This window comes from Leptonotus elevatus, chromosome 18, assembly GCF_054856555.1.
Source record: "Leptonotus elevatus isolate MCC_2025b chromosome 18, RoL_Lele_1.0, whole genome shotgun sequence".
Taxonomy (NCBI): domain Eukaryota; kingdom Metazoa; phylum Chordata; class Actinopteri; order Syngnathiformes; family Syngnathidae; genus Leptonotus; species Leptonotus elevatus.
Window position 1 is genome coordinate 8,332,186 of NC_141256.1, and position 15,568 is coordinate 8,347,753.

Here is a 15,568-nt window from a genome sequence, read left to right on the forward strand (position 1 = left end):
AGCAAGCTGCACCTCTGCTCACTGCTAGCGTAACCCCCCCTCCTACCCCGCATCCACATCCCACTCTCACTCACCCGCACACTCGCTCGCCTCCCCTCTCTCTCGACAGGCACCGCCCACTCCGACGAACTCCCGCACTTTGATTGGCTGGCGAACTGGCTGTGGCCGTGCTCGTCGTAAGAACACGTGACCTTGCCAATTGCTGTTTTTTTTCTTAAATAAATACCACTGAGCAACTCGGTGTAGTAAACAAACTCGCAACGTTTATTAAGGGACACCCGCAAGTGTCTTGAGGCACGTGACTGAATTTTAAATGATCCATGTGCTGGATTTAGCTTACTGTACAGTAATTGACAATTTTGAACATCCGGGCATTTCTGATATTTGCACAATGCAACACAACGCAAATGCGTCCTTTACATGATGAAAACAAACGGCGTATTGTATTGCTTTTGCCTGTGACTAGCATACAAAACCGGGCTGATTGTTATAGTAGTCAAATGACATTCACATTTTGAAATCAAAATAATCCTCACAAATCAAATTCCTTTCACAGAGTTGACCGCCATTTTGACTTCGGAAGTGTCAATAAATGTTTACAAAATGGCAAATTGCACGCATACTTACACAAATGCATTTATTTAACGCTAGTATTTACAGGCGCAATGATTAATCACTTAATCGACAACTGATCGCTTATCAAAGTAATCGATTATTATATTTGATAAATAAATTTGTAATTTAAAAAAAATCACATCCTCTGACTTCTGCTTCTCAAACAATAAATATTCTTCTATTTGTAGTCCTCGACTGATATCTTTGTGTTGAAATCAAAATAAAACATTTGCTCTTACTTTGGAAACAAAATAATCACTGATTTTTGCCTATTATCTCACGTTATGGACTAACTGAATCAGAATTTTGTTTTGCATTTTCTGCATTATCAATATAAAAGAATGTCCTGTTTTTGATAAGGAGATGGAAATTAAAGCATGTTTTAAAAAAAAATTAAAAAGAAAGATTAATCCATTATTAAAATTACCATTAGTTCCAGCCCTACACATTTTTTCATCCACAATAGCACACTGAACATTAGACCAGAGCATTCTCCCAATAATCCAATGGGGTGATTGGGACAAAATCAGTTACCACGAGAAAAAAATAAAAATAAAATTAAGACTCCAAACTGTTTAACTTTACTCACATGAAGATACATAATCTGTTCAGCACTGAAAAAAAACGGTCCGAATTGCTTACTGAGGTTAAGTCATAATGATTCCACATGCTTCTTAATGTGGGTTTCGTTAAGTGCTTAGATGGAGGGAGAAAAAGTGTTGAGAAGATTCATCCATGGGCCTTTTTGCACTTCAGTTGTCATCTCCCCATCTACATAGTTATCCAAAACTATAAACAAAGATGAATAAATGAGGGCATGGGCTCTTCACTCATTCATTTATTGGCTAATTACAAATACAAAATGCTTTAAAATACATAAACTGACATGAAGGAACGTGGAAACTTTTCAAATGAAAGGATTGATTCGATTCAGTGATTACGATGCGATTTGATAAAGCAAGACAGCAGCTTTTGTCATATTTGTTTAAAAACATGTAAAAAGCTTTCCAGAGCCCAAACTACTAAGTTCATTAAATTCAAAGAAACAACAAACCCTCAGCAACATCAAACCGATTGATATCGAATTTATACCTGGTCTGCAATACATAGGGTATGATACGAGAACGGGATTTCAGTTACAACAAAACAGATTTTCACATTTTTCAAATGGGCTTTTGTACACACATACGTACACATGCACTCAAGTAAGACTAAGTGTGTATACAATCCTATACACACACATTTATATACACGCATATATACGAAAGAACTGAAAGGATGTCGTACTCTTATATTGGCAATGTATAACCAAAGGAAACGACTGAACCCAGAAGCGCCCGACTGCTTATTTTCTTTCAATTTCTTCCCTAAATATCTCGTCTGTTTTCCCGTGTGCTCTCCGTGTTGTTTTTGAGCTCGCTCAAGTCACCTCCTCGTATCCTTTTTTTTTTTTTTAGTGGGCACTGCAGTGGAGAGCTGAACTCACAACTCTGGAATGCGAGTGGAAAACCCAGAAAAACAAATGTGCTGAAACCGGTGACGTCCTTGCTCGCCTGTCATTCTCAAATCAAATCCTGGGATGTGAGGAGAAATGTCACAGTATTCACCGAGGACAAAAAAAAAAATGGCACTTTACGATACTGGGTATTTATAAATGTTTCAATTTGGTAAGTTTTTGCCGTAAATTCCACAAATGCCATTTTTCCTGATGGTGAGGAAAAAATGAATGCAAGGGGATCTTAAACTAAAGTTGTCTATCTTGTGAAGGAGAAAGATGATGACAACGTGGAAAAGTGAAAAGGAGCCATCTTTATCGCTCATATCGGCGCGAGCGTTCCCAAGATGTGCGAGGAGAAACGAGGGTGGGAGGGATACGCGCTGCAAGGAATGGCGAGTGGAACAACAACAAGCCCATCTCCGCCCACCAAAGACCTCAAAGCCCACCCTCCGGAATTCACAAGTTCAACCCCCATCGGCCGACTGCCCACCCACATGCAGGCAGGCCTCGGCCCGGGCCCGAGCCCGCCGAGGCCCCGCCGAGCCCTCCCCCCCCCCCCCCTCCTCCACGTCTAAAGAAAGCGTGGATGCAGTGTTTGATTCGGATGTGATGCGATATTGATGACGGAACAAGTCAACTTGATCAGACCTTTTCGCACTTAACTAATCCAAATAGTACAGCTACGGTATATTTTTCAATGTGAGACTTTCTAAAATGTTGATGTTTTTTTAAATGTCATTAAAGCAATGTTGAAATCAAATGAATCATAATATTCATTAGTGCTATGTTGATTATGAACGAACGCGATTTCTGGCTTTAATTTTATATTGAGAAATGGAATCGTTTGCACAGCATATCACATTAGACTTAGTTTCTATATATTTTAATTATATTATACTTACACTTCATTAACTAGAGAATTAAAAGTACACATTTAATTTGGTCTCTTGTTCTTTCGTGAACATTATGGGATCCGGCATTGCCAGATATGTTGTTTCTAACCTTTATTATTAGATTTAAACAAGACAAGCTAGGTCAGTACTTTGACTAATTGCCTGCCGCAGGGAGGACCCGGGTTCGAACTCCGCTTAGACATCTCTTTATGCAATATTGAATACTAATCATTGTCAAATTATTTCACATCCATTACTTTTGATGTCCTTCGTCATTATTAAGTTTTGTTCCTATATTATCCGTTCTATATTCAAAATTCAAATTCATATTCATACCTCAATATTCACTACAATGTCACTGACTGTTCAATGGCAGCAATGGCCCAGTGGCTAGTTATGCAGCACTTCGACCGGTAAACAGGAGGCGAGGGTTCGAATCCCACCGTCACCACATTGCAGTTCAAGTTTTCTTTTGATTCATTCATCTTTCTGCTACAATTCAAACTTTGTAATTTTCATATAATTGATCTTTCGATTTACTTCATAAGCATTTATCTTAGCATTCAGCTATGAGCATTCCAGCATCCCCCTCGCAATTTCTGCAGAAATTGCACTCTGTCTCGTTAGCAAAGCTCTTGTTCGGATTGTTTAATAACTTTCTATCAATCACATGGAGAGAAGTAGAGTTTTGAAAGGTTTCCATTCAACTATTATGCAAATACAAAGCAATATAGTATCTATCTATCTATCAGGGTTATAACTATATCAAATATGAAAAACGAGTTTTGATTTAAAAGATGTGAGACGAATTTAAACAAATGGAATTGCGCCACTATCAAATACATGGAGATATGTATCGAATTGACTTTTATTGAAGAGATGCACACCCCTACAAAAACGTCTTAATGCCATATGCTAAACCCAACAGGAAGTCTGCCATTTTGAATTTAGTACCAAAATCTGACCCGATAATGTAATATTACAATATTTACATGATATAGGCTACTGTATAAAGTCATCACAGCAATGGTATACTGTATCTTAATGTATAATATAATAACACATGTAGATTCAGACAATTTGTTGAAAGGAAATTCATTTAATTTCACACATAGTCAAATGTTAATTAATGGTATTGAGAAAATCCACCGTTTTCCCCCCCAAGCTAATCATTATTATTATTAGATTTTTATAGCCATTACATCAACATTTTTCATTTAACAGCACTATATGATCTCAATGGGTTTTTATCTGGTTAACAAAAAAAAAGTTATGATAACGATAAAGAGCATGGATAAAACTTAAATGGTTCTCGCCACACCTCTTAATTGCTTATTAAATGCTTTGCAGTGCATTTAAAAAAATCTACCCGGAGGTCACAAATGAAGAACAATCCCCTTAAACCCACCTTTAGCAAGCTTAGCTAGTTATCCCCAATTCCTACAAATGACAAACCGGTGTCAAAACAAGGTGACGTCACGTGATGCAACGTGCTATTAACAACGTGCTATTTGAGTGCGTAAAATCAAGCGAGTATTGGGGCACACATGGAGATTCCTGAGCTATTCCAACTTTCCCGAGGAGAGACTTTGGACTCCCTCACCCCAGTTAACCCGACCCAACCCCCACATGCATGCAGGCAGGCAGGCAAGCCTGGGTAGGCTCCCAGAGGAAATGTGTCTTCTATACCCTCACTTGCTGTCAATGCAGTTCAAAGGGGTTCATTGAGTTCGTCGCTCGCTTTTCATTTTTTAAGTGAGCAGGGGGGTTGTTTTTGTTGCTTATTTCATGCATTCCAGCCACCAAATCCTTCACCTTTCCTACATCCACCACATGAGATGTGTAAACTGTTTGGGGGCCAATTTAAGAAGGTAGCTCGCGCCCACGAGTTCTAATCTTATTTGATCGTTTTCTCAGGCAGAAATTTGATTACTTTATTGATTATGTCACCATTTTATTCACCATAAAGCCCCAATAATTGTCTTAATTTTGATGAACGTCAACTTTAGGCATTCCTTTTTTTTCTTATCACAAAACTTTTCAAGGCAATTAGAAAATATTTTTACAGGTCAGCTTGGCAGATTTCGTTGATTACAAATTTGAATGAACGAAAAATGTGCATACATCTTTAAAAAAAAACACGCATGCGTTTTGCTGGGATGCTTATTTGGCCACGTGTTTATTTTTAAAAACTTTGTTGCCCATTCACAGTTAACATATACATGAAAATAATCTCTATTGACAGTTTAAACTCACACTTAATATTTTCGCAGAGTTTTAAATTAGCTTTGCAAAACCGAGAAAATAATCCAGTGGGGAGTCAATTCAACACTTTTTTGTTTTTGTTTTTTTAACTATCCGACTTTGATTTTTTTGGGGGGAGTGACTAAACACCACCTAAAACAGAAGAATAAAAGCTAATGTCAAATATTCAATAGTAATGAGAAACAGAATTAATGGTCGAGAACGCAATATCGGTGACGTCATAGGATGTCGAGGGGCGTTTTAAGACAAACCGGCGAGCAGAAAAAATTGCGCACAAAGGGACACAAAATATCCACTTCCGGCCAACTAAAACCACTTTTCGTTTATATTTTGGACTTTAAAGGTTAGCGCGTCATTTTCTTACTGTCTCGCTTGAAACCTGACTTTCTTTGAACCCTCAAATTGTTATTTTTAAATTGTTTCGAAGTAAAGGGAGCCCCTCAAATGTGTAAATGATCGATTATGGTCTTTCCGGTGTTGGATTGCTTCTTCAAAATGACCTTTAAATACAAACAGGTAAAGTTGGGCACTGTTAAGGCGCCCTTTGGTGAGCCTGCTGTGTTTATTTCTGGTGCAACACTTGTTACATTGGAGCACAACTGCTGATATAAAAGTGACTTACCTGCAAGAAATGGCGCCGACATCTTCTCTGCAGATTTTTGCGACGCGAATAAAAGTGTGCGAATTCGCTTGGACTTTCCAGCCGCGTTTTGCATTGTGCTGGCCATCTGCAATTAAACACATTTTCCATGCATGAATATTTAATCGGCACATTGGAACGTAAGATGAGCAGCGGTTTACCACAGCAGCGTCATTTGTTAAGATTGTTTCTTCTTTGGATTTACTAAAAACGTCCTGTTTTGTTGTTGTTGTTGCACATTTTAAAATTTGACAAATATTTCAACAATGACGGAGTCCTTTAAAAGGAGATAACGAGGTGCAAAATAACTCCATGTTGCCCCAAAAGTTCCTCGCAGCACGCTACTCTCCTTTCCCCCTTTTTTTCTGGGCTTCACTACATTTTGCTCACGCATTCAAGTAGAATCACGTGTTATTGTTTTCCCCTCAAAGTGCACCTCAACGTGTGATTAGGCTGTTTTGCATTCACACTTTTACACATTTTGTGCATTGAGGTGGAATCAAACGACATAGCGCCCCCTTTGGTGGCATACGACTTCATCTCACGTGATAACTTTAAAGTAAAACCGTGATAAATGTTAAAACGCGATAACCTTCGTGTTTTTTTGTTTTTTTTTTACGTATAATAACGTGATACTGAAGCCCCTTTTTTTACTGGTGTGACAGTAATAAACTTGCATAGAAGAGCTATCTTGTAATATTAAAAAAAAAAAATATTATATGCAGTAGCGTCAATAAATAAAGTACATAACATCATTATAGACAACACATTCTGCTAACAGGTGCTGCAGAAGCTTCGCTCCCTCATTTCGATTCTTGTCTCCACGGCGCCACCTCGAGGCCATTTCCTGAAAAGCTGCATTATGGAGATGATGATGAGAAAAGGATTAAATTGTCAATTGTGTTAGTAAATGTGGTCATAACTGTACATAAAATAACAAATAACAGGAGGGGGCGCACAAGTAACATGCCATTACCAACAGTCGTGTAATTTGCTGCTCTATAATCAGTGTCAAAGGCATCAAAACTGTTAACGTTGCATTCGTCTGCATCGTTAATTTCCTAAAGTGACAAATGTTGCACTTCCCTAAAAAAGAAAAGTTAACTAATTTGGAATATTCTTTAATCTGTTCCTGTTTAGACAAAACATAAGCAAAATGTTTTTGTTTGTTTGTTGGTTTTTGCGTTTGGTTCTATGACTCAAATCTTTAGCTTAAATCCAAGATACGTATCCAAACATTATTTTGAAAAATTTACTTTTATTTTTTTAACAGCCCAAGGGTAACCATGACTACTACAGTCCGTGGTGTTGATGATCTTCAGGTTACTTTAAAACGTATTAACAACTTTCGACACAAAAAGTTTGAAAATACAATATAAGCTTTGGAGTTCATTTTTGTATGCAAGTGTGGAAATGTTTCAGTTTTTTTATCTTTTTGTACAAACTGAAATAAACTACTCAAATCAATTTTGCTTCAGTATTTTTTATGAAATAAATGTTTAAAGCATGTTTTCGCACCTTGTTCAGTGATTGATTTCTACTTATGCCAAAATGAAGCTTCATGAAGCACTTGTGATTATTATTTTTACTCCTCTCGATGGTGCTCTTGGTTTAAAGATAAAGGCGACTGCAATGGATATTGATTATATCTCCACTGCAGCTTTAAACCAAGAGTGCCATCTAAAGGACTCCCCCAAAAAAATCACGTTTCATTTGTCCATCACTTATGTTAACATTTAGAGAAGAACCACCCACCAGATGAATCACTGCTTAAAAAAAGATGTTTATTGTGTTTTGCTCCCTTTCAAATGGCCACAATCAGCCTATGTCAAGAGGTAGAAATAAGTGAATTTGTGGGGAATTACACACACATAAACATATGCGCACACACACGCACAACATCATCATTTGAATAACATTTGAGAAATGTGCAAGCTGAGATATCGATAATAAATTAATATGTAGGCAGAGTACCCGCCACGTGAAAGGGTTGCCACTCGAGCCTCATGACGCCGGCTGATTGGCCGATCGCAGTAACCCCGCCCCCACTTATGACCTTTGCACATTAGCTTGCGGTTCTTCCGATAAGTGCAGCTGGAGTTCTTGGAGGAGGGAGGGAGACGACGGGCCATATACGCACACGCGGCGTCCGTTATTTGGCCCAAGAGATTTTGAGACAGCGGGCGATGAAGGCGTAGGTGTCGGCCACCTCCTGGATGACCTTGCTGGTGGGCTTGCCGGCGCCGTGGCCCGACTTTGTGTCCACGAGGATGAAGAGGGGGTTGGACTGCTTGCCGCTGCGGCCCACCGTGTGCTGCAGGGTGGCGATGTATTTGAGCGAGTGGAGGGGCACCACCCGGTCGTCGTGGTCGCCCGTCAGCAGGAGGACGGCGGGGTACTGGACCCCGTGGTCCTCTGGGACTCTGATGTTGTGGAGAGGGGAGTATCTGGCGGGGTGGGGGGGAAACGCATGAACGTTAGTTGCCTCTTCCATCTTCATGTACGTCAAATAAGTTGGTGATATTTCACGATGAACCTTTTAATTGCATGATAACCTTTATAGCTGAATTTGACCTTGATGCGGAGAGAGAGAAAAATCACAATAGTTTCTTTAAAATAAGATGTTCTATGTGCCCCCACTAGTCTAAAGCATTCTGATTAATATTGTATTTGTGAATTAAGCAGCAAAATCCACCTGCTTTTATCCATCTAAGTTGGCAGCCATTTTGCCACTTGCCGCCAACAAAGTGACATCACAGCTGCTTATGGTTCAGTTAACGGCCAATCACGCCTTATCTGTTTTCTAAGTTTAGTCATGTGACATTAGAAAGATGAGCCGTGATTGGTTGTTATCTAAACCCCGAGCAACTGTGATGGCGTTGTCAATCGACAGCAAGTGGCAAAATGGCCGCCAACTAAGGTGGGTAAAAATAGGTGTATTTGGCTGCCTAATTCATATTCCACAAATGCAATATTAATAAGAACGCTTTGTTTAGACTAGTAGGGCTGTATAATACATTTAGAATTTTAACTCATTCACTGCCATTGACGCCTATAAACTTCCAAAATTAATTTGAACAATTTTTATTAGTTTAAAATTTTTTCCACTTTAGTTAACAAGAGTATGAAAACCTAGAGTATTTTTTAATAATCTTTCCCAAAAAAAAAGGAAAAGATTATCAAAAATTAGGGGCGTCAGGCGATTACATTTTATTAATTGTAATTAATCGCATGACTTCAATAGTTAAGTCACGATTAATTACAAATTCGATATCTGTTCTAAATGTACAATATTTTTTTTCTAGGTTTTCATACTCAACAAAAGTGGAAAAAACTCATTGCAATAGTTCAAATGAATTTTTTTTACGTCTATAGCCGTCGATGGCAGTGAATGAGTTCATTTTAGGTTGACTTCCTGTTTGAATGTGTGCTCAAAATGGACTCCGCAGATTTGACTAAATGGCATATTTTCCAAGAAAGGGAAGAAAAAAAATATCACAAAAACGATAAAGTCTTCTGAGTTTGACTGGAATACATTCATACATTCAGGTGCGTCTTTTGCACTACTTAGCTACAGCCAGTGGAGGCGCTGTTGATTCACTGAAGTTACTGTACTGTATATGGTTTCTCTATAGCAACTCTGCTTCTGAGCATTTTTGGAATCAACATGAAATCTGCATTTTCTTTGTATTTTATATTTTGCCCCTTAAAGACATTACTTTCACTCGAGATGAGGGGTGGGCAATCTCGGTCCTCGATGGAGCCGGGAAAAATCCAAAACCCTGCAGGACCGAGTTTGCCCACCACTGCTCTCGATCTACTGTAAAGACATCTAAACTACTCCAAGTAACCAAGGCAACAAAATCTAAAAACACTCACTTCATAAGCCACTCAAACTGTCCTTTTTCTTCCGAGCAGCCAAAATCGGTGGTCCAGGCGTGGCCGATGGTGAATTTGTGGAATTTGAGCATGTCCATGACGCCCACCTGAGCGACAGCGCAGCCGAACAGCTCGGGCCGCTGATTCGCGCACGCCGCTGCGCGGGAGGAAAAACACATCACGGACGGAGGCGGCAAAAGGGAGGAAGTTGTTTCGTTACCGCCTGCAGGTGACGCCTACCTACGAGCAGGCCGCCATTTGAGCCTCCGTTGATGGTGAGCTTGGACGGAGAGGTGTACCCCTCTTTGACGAGGTACTCGGCCGCACATTGAAAGTCTGTGAAGCAGTTTTGCTTGTTGGCCAGCATGCCCGCTAAAAAGGAGAAGTAGCACACGCAAGTGGAAACGACCCTCATTTTTTGGGGTCAAATGGTGTCACAGGAACCTTAAAGTGTCGCTCAGCTCTGCTCACCTTTGTGCCAGGTCTCGCCGTACTCCCCTCCTCCCCGGATGTTGGCGACGGCCAGGACGCCGCCCAGGTGTCGCACAAAGATGAGCCGCGAGACGCTGTAGCTCGGCGTGATGGAGATGTTGAAGCCGCCGTAGCCGTAGAGGAAGCCCGGGCAGGAGCCGTCCAGCTTGATGCCCTTCTTGTGAACGATGAACATGGGGATTTGGGTGCCGTCCTTGGAAGCGTAGAAGACCTGGACGAAAATGGGCAGACGATGGAGAAATGGGAACGATGAAGATGGCAGCGATGTCTTTTTTTTATTTATTTTTTGATGTTACCTGAGTGGTCTGGTAGTCAGACGGGTCAAAGCCTTTGACTGTGACCTCTCTGAAGATGTGAGGCTGTAGTGGCTCCTTGGTCAAGTCGCAGTGATAAATGATGGCTGGATGAAAAGGGGGGAAGAAGCTAAAATTTTGTTTTTTGCTGGAGTAAGTGATGGATACCAATTTTTTGAACGAGTATTCACAGATGCCAAGTTACAGACACTACTTGTACTTTTGATACACAACATTTAATTTACACAATGACAAAAAATTGTCCACAAAATATCTCTTTCTGATGCACATGATGTGTCAAACTGCCGTAATAGGAGGAATTAATCGATTTTAGATTTACATTTTGTTTGCCTTAAGTATTGGTGGCTCGTATGATTACCCGATACCTAAAACTAAACATTTTATCGGGCCCGACACAGATACCTGGTACGGGCACTCGCCCACCCTTAGCAAAATTCAAGTAAAAAAAAAAAAAATGGGGGGGGGTGGGGTGCTCTTCACAAAGTGTTGATTTTTTGTGACGAATTTTGTCGATCATATGGAATTTGGCTGGTAAAAGTATGTTTAATCATCGTTATGTTCAGTTTTCACTAATGATGGACAAGTACGGATACCAGGTATTAGTATCTGACCGATACCCGGCCTTATTTCAAGGTAAGGGTACTCTTGTGTCTGTTTTACGATCAGTAACTAGAAATTACAAAAATAGAAAATTGCCATAAATTTCTGGCAAATTGAAGGAAAAATGCCATATTGGGATTTAGGTTTTTCTTTAAAGCTATCTGCCATTGTTTTTTTGTATCAAAAGTATTAGTGGTATCGGTACTTTGTATTAGCATTTGTGACTACCAAGGTTATTTTAGTTAACGACAACTATTGAAAAAACTAAAATCATTTCATTCAAAAAACAATTTCATTAACGAAATAAAAACGAAAATGCTTTAAAAAAGAAAACTAACTGAAACTACATTTTATGTTTACAAAGCTAACTATAACTATAAATATAACAAAAATGTCCTTTGTTTTAATCTTTCGTAATGAATTTAATACATGAGTCTTAGGGGATTTTAAGTAGATTTATTTAACCGGAATAAGGATGTTTGAAAGTGTGTCACACAGAAGTGATGTCATCTAGCAGCAGCAGCCAATAGAAAAGCATCTTCAGATGACGTCGCTCCTAGGCGATAATTTTGCACCCCCCACTTTTTCATTTAACTCATCCGAAATACAACGCTAAGTAAGAAATAAGTTACTTTTTTCATTTTACCATTCTGTTCATTAAATATTGCGCACAAGTAATACACCTTTTTTTTTAACAAAAACTAATATTGAACCTAACTCAAACCAAGCATTTTTTGAATAACTGAAACTAATAAAAACTAACAGAACCACCCAGAAAACAAATTTTTAAAAAACTAAACTCAAAACCAAATAAAAACGAACTCAAATGAAAATTCCAAAACTATAATAACCTCGGTGATTACTCAAGATTTGAGTACTCGTAAAGGCGCGCACAGTGCTTCATGCCTTAATAGGTTGGGAATCTTCCCACCGTCAAAGAAACTTCGTTAAAAGCACATTCTTAGATACCTTAAATAATAAAATATGGAATTTGACACACATGCCTTCAGAGTTCAATTTTACCTGGTGAGAGGAAGGAGGTAAAATAGTAAAAGATCTCCGAGTCGCGTTTCCTTCCTGTGAATCCGACCACAGAGCCGACATCCAGAGGAAAAGTCCTGAGCTCCTCCCCGGAACTGAGACGATACATTTTCAAGACATTCTTCACGTCGTGGAGGAAGCACACAAACAGGTAGCTGGAGTATGTGCAGGTGGCGAATACTGCGAACGGAAGACGGTGCAGCAGGTGTGAAGTGAAGCAAACAAACCGATACTGAGACCTTTAAAAGCGTGCCGGCGTTACTCACCGATGACGTCCTTGTCATGCTGAGGGATGAGCTCCGCCCAGTCGCTCTGAGCCGGCGAGGCGAAGTCGATGTTGATGAGGCGGTAACGCGGGGCGTCCAGGTTGGTCTTGAACGTGAACACCGTGCCCTCGTTGGTTACGTACTCGTACTCGGCGTCAAAGTTGTCGATGAGCTTCACCCATGGCAAAAGTCCTGGATTCGGACGGATGTGCCGTAAGAACACGTCACTACCGCCGTACATACTGTTTCTCATTTGACTCTTTTTAAATTTATAAATAATACAGTACTTCCAAATATGTCAAACGTGCCTGTAATGCCCTGAGGGGTCTTCTTGAAGTCACAATACCACAATCTGTTGACAGGATCACAACCTTCCCTGATGGACAGCAGCACATAGCGGCCATCATCTGAAACCTACACGGTTACATTCGTCACCTCTCAGTGAGTGGAAATAACCAAGCAAAAGTTCAGCCTTATTTGGGGGGGGGGCAAGAAATGACCTCGGCTCCACTCATCCACTTAGGGTGATCGGGAAACTCGGCACACAGCACGTCCTCAGACTGCGGGGTTCCCAAAACATGGTAGTACAGTTTCTGGTCCAAGTTAGTAGAGGTCTCAGTGCCTAGAAGAGAACATTTTCAATAGAGTGAATTATTTGCAGAAAGGAGGACACTAGTCCATAAAGGCACAATGTTTACTACAGCTGAGTCCACTATGGAAGCAAAAAGGACAGTTTTTTATATGTATATATGTATTATTATTTATTTTTTTCCTTACAGGATGCATCTTGACCTCACCATCGCTCTTGCCCTTTTGCTCAGGGTAAGAGTTGTAGAAAAGGCCCTTTCCGTCATGCGTCCACGACATGCAGCTAAACTTGACCCGCTCCAGACAGTCCTCCAGTTTCACGGCACCTTCCACCCGCAAGAAATGCATCTCCACCCAGTCCGAGCCGCTGGCGCTAGTGCCGTACGCAAAGTACTCTCCATCTTCTGAGAACGCGTAGCCTTAAAAGACGAGGTAAAACGTTTATTCATTTGCCTGCTAAGAATTTGACATCAAGAAATTATGTCTTGGTCGTTACCTCGCAAGGCAACTGTCCCATCGTCAGAAAACGTGTTGGGATCCAAAAAGACGGTAGGATCTGCATCGAGGCTCTCCTGCACATACATCACACTCTGGTTCTGGAGGCCAGTGTTGTAAAAGTGGAAGTACCTGGAGATGACGGCGAGCGGACATCAGAACAATATAACTATGGTTATAATAAACTGACTAAGAATTCAAAATGATTGTGTTATGTTGTTGCCAGACTTACCTGTTTCCCCTTTTGAAGGGACAGCTATACTTGGGGTAGTCATACAGCTCAGTCATGCGCTCCTTGAATAGATCTCGCACCTCGCAGTGCTCCAAAAATGGCAACGTGAGCTGATTTTGAGCAGTGACAAACGCCTGTGAAATCAAAATGAATTGCATAGTTTGGCTTTTACATGTTTAAAACATATTTTTGGTCTATTTGAAGAGTCAACCAGGCTTGACAGTCCTGAATCTGATCCTGAGTCCTGATCTTCACGAGATTGACTGTGTTTATTACCTGTGTCTTTTCACTGTCGGGGTCCTCCAGCCAGCTGTATGGATCTGGTATTTTGCAGCCATGATAATCATCCATCTGGGAAACACAAACACCTTTTGTCAGAATTTAATGTGATCACATACTTAAAGCAGTGCGCTCATTGGAGTCAGAGTCGCTAACCCTGCTAAGCTAACTAGCATGCTAACAAAAGAAGCCGTTCTCCTCAATGAATGAAACAGCACAATCACAGCAGCCCGACTGATTAGCACGCTAAGCCTAATCGTGCTAACACACTACTTACAACTGCATCGTCACGGTAAGCGGTGGGGTACTGAAAAGCCATTCTGGACAACAGTTTTCGGGAATCGCGTAAGAAATAAAATTGCCCCAGTGCCCGAAGTGGATATTTTGATATGGCTCTCTGGAAGACGAAGAACATTGACTTGAGACTCTAAAAAAATTGGCACAAGAGACGCGCTAGAATATTCGCTACCATACGGCTACTAACGAGCACTGTCAAGAGGTGACGCCCCGTGTGCTTGAGTAGGAGGGAAAATCTAGAGCGCCCCCTGTCCGCAAGAAAAAAGATTGCCACAGTAATAACCAATCAATGGCTTATCCGACAATACAGTATATTGAAATCAAAACACAAGATTACATTGGATGGTAAAAACATTAGTACCCTTTTTTAATCTAAAAACATAAAAAATGTGTCAAGTTTGGGTAATTTGTATGTTTTATTGGGGAATTTTATATTCATAAATGTACATTTCTAAACTTGAAACCTTTATTCGAATTATTTTTGATTGAAATTGACAATTATTTTAAGTCTCGTAAAATTGTAACAAACAATAAATGTCATTTGATAATTAATAGTCATGCAGAAATATTTAAAACATAAAATAAAAATAAACTCTTGTAGCTGCCTGAATGTTATTGTCATATTGTCAATTGTTATTGTGGTTTTAATTACATTTTTATTTTATTATGCTGACTGGTATTCTTCTGTGTTCAATAAATGTTAATAATAATAATAATAATAATAATAATAATAATAATAATAATAATAATAATAATAATAATAATAATAATAATAATAATGCAGTATACTCATATAATAATATTTTGTTGTTGTTGTGATTTTAAATGTTGCATACTGTTTTAAAAAGCATTGTGTAAAGCGTTTTGAACATCATATGATGCAGAAAGCACTTATACAGATTTTTTTTAATTCAATAGAATTATAATTGCAAAACAAAATTGTATAAAAAAAATTTTTTTTTTTAAATGGACAATATTTAATGTGTCAATATTTAACTTTTGATTAAAAAAAATGCTATTTATCTTACCAGCCTAATTTTTAGGGATGTTCAATACCACTTTTTTTCAGACCGATACTACGAGTACTGAACTGTTGAGTAGTCCGATACCAAGTACTAATCCCACTACTAGTTTTTATACATAACCCCCCCCCCCAAAAAAAAAACCAACAACA

At 39.5% G+C, this 15,568-nt stretch overlaps 1 protein-coding gene across 1 annotated transcript; it reads right to left on the reverse strand.

The window, feature by feature from the left end:
- Window positions 1-7,674: 7,674 nt before the first annotated feature.
- prep (prolyl endopeptidase) lies at window positions 7,675-14,588 on the reverse strand. Its single transcript, XM_086061819.1, has 14 exons — window positions 14,375-14,588; window positions 14,095-14,169; window positions 13,819-13,952; window positions 13,588-13,718; window positions 13,301-13,510; window positions 13,004-13,125; window positions 12,812-12,917; window positions 12,504-12,695; window positions 12,220-12,417; window positions 10,579-10,682; window positions 10,262-10,493; window positions 10,031-10,162; window positions 9,791-9,947; window positions 7,675-8,358 (listed from the first exon to the last, which is right to left on the reverse strand). The coding sequence occupies exons 1-14, from the start codon at window positions 14,510-14,512 to the stop codon at window positions 8,064-8,066; spliced, it is 2,226 nt and encodes a 741-aa protein (XP_085917945.1). The 5' UTR covers window positions 14,513-14,588; the 3' UTR covers window positions 7,675-8,063.
- Window positions 14,589-15,568: the final 980 nt, after the last annotated feature.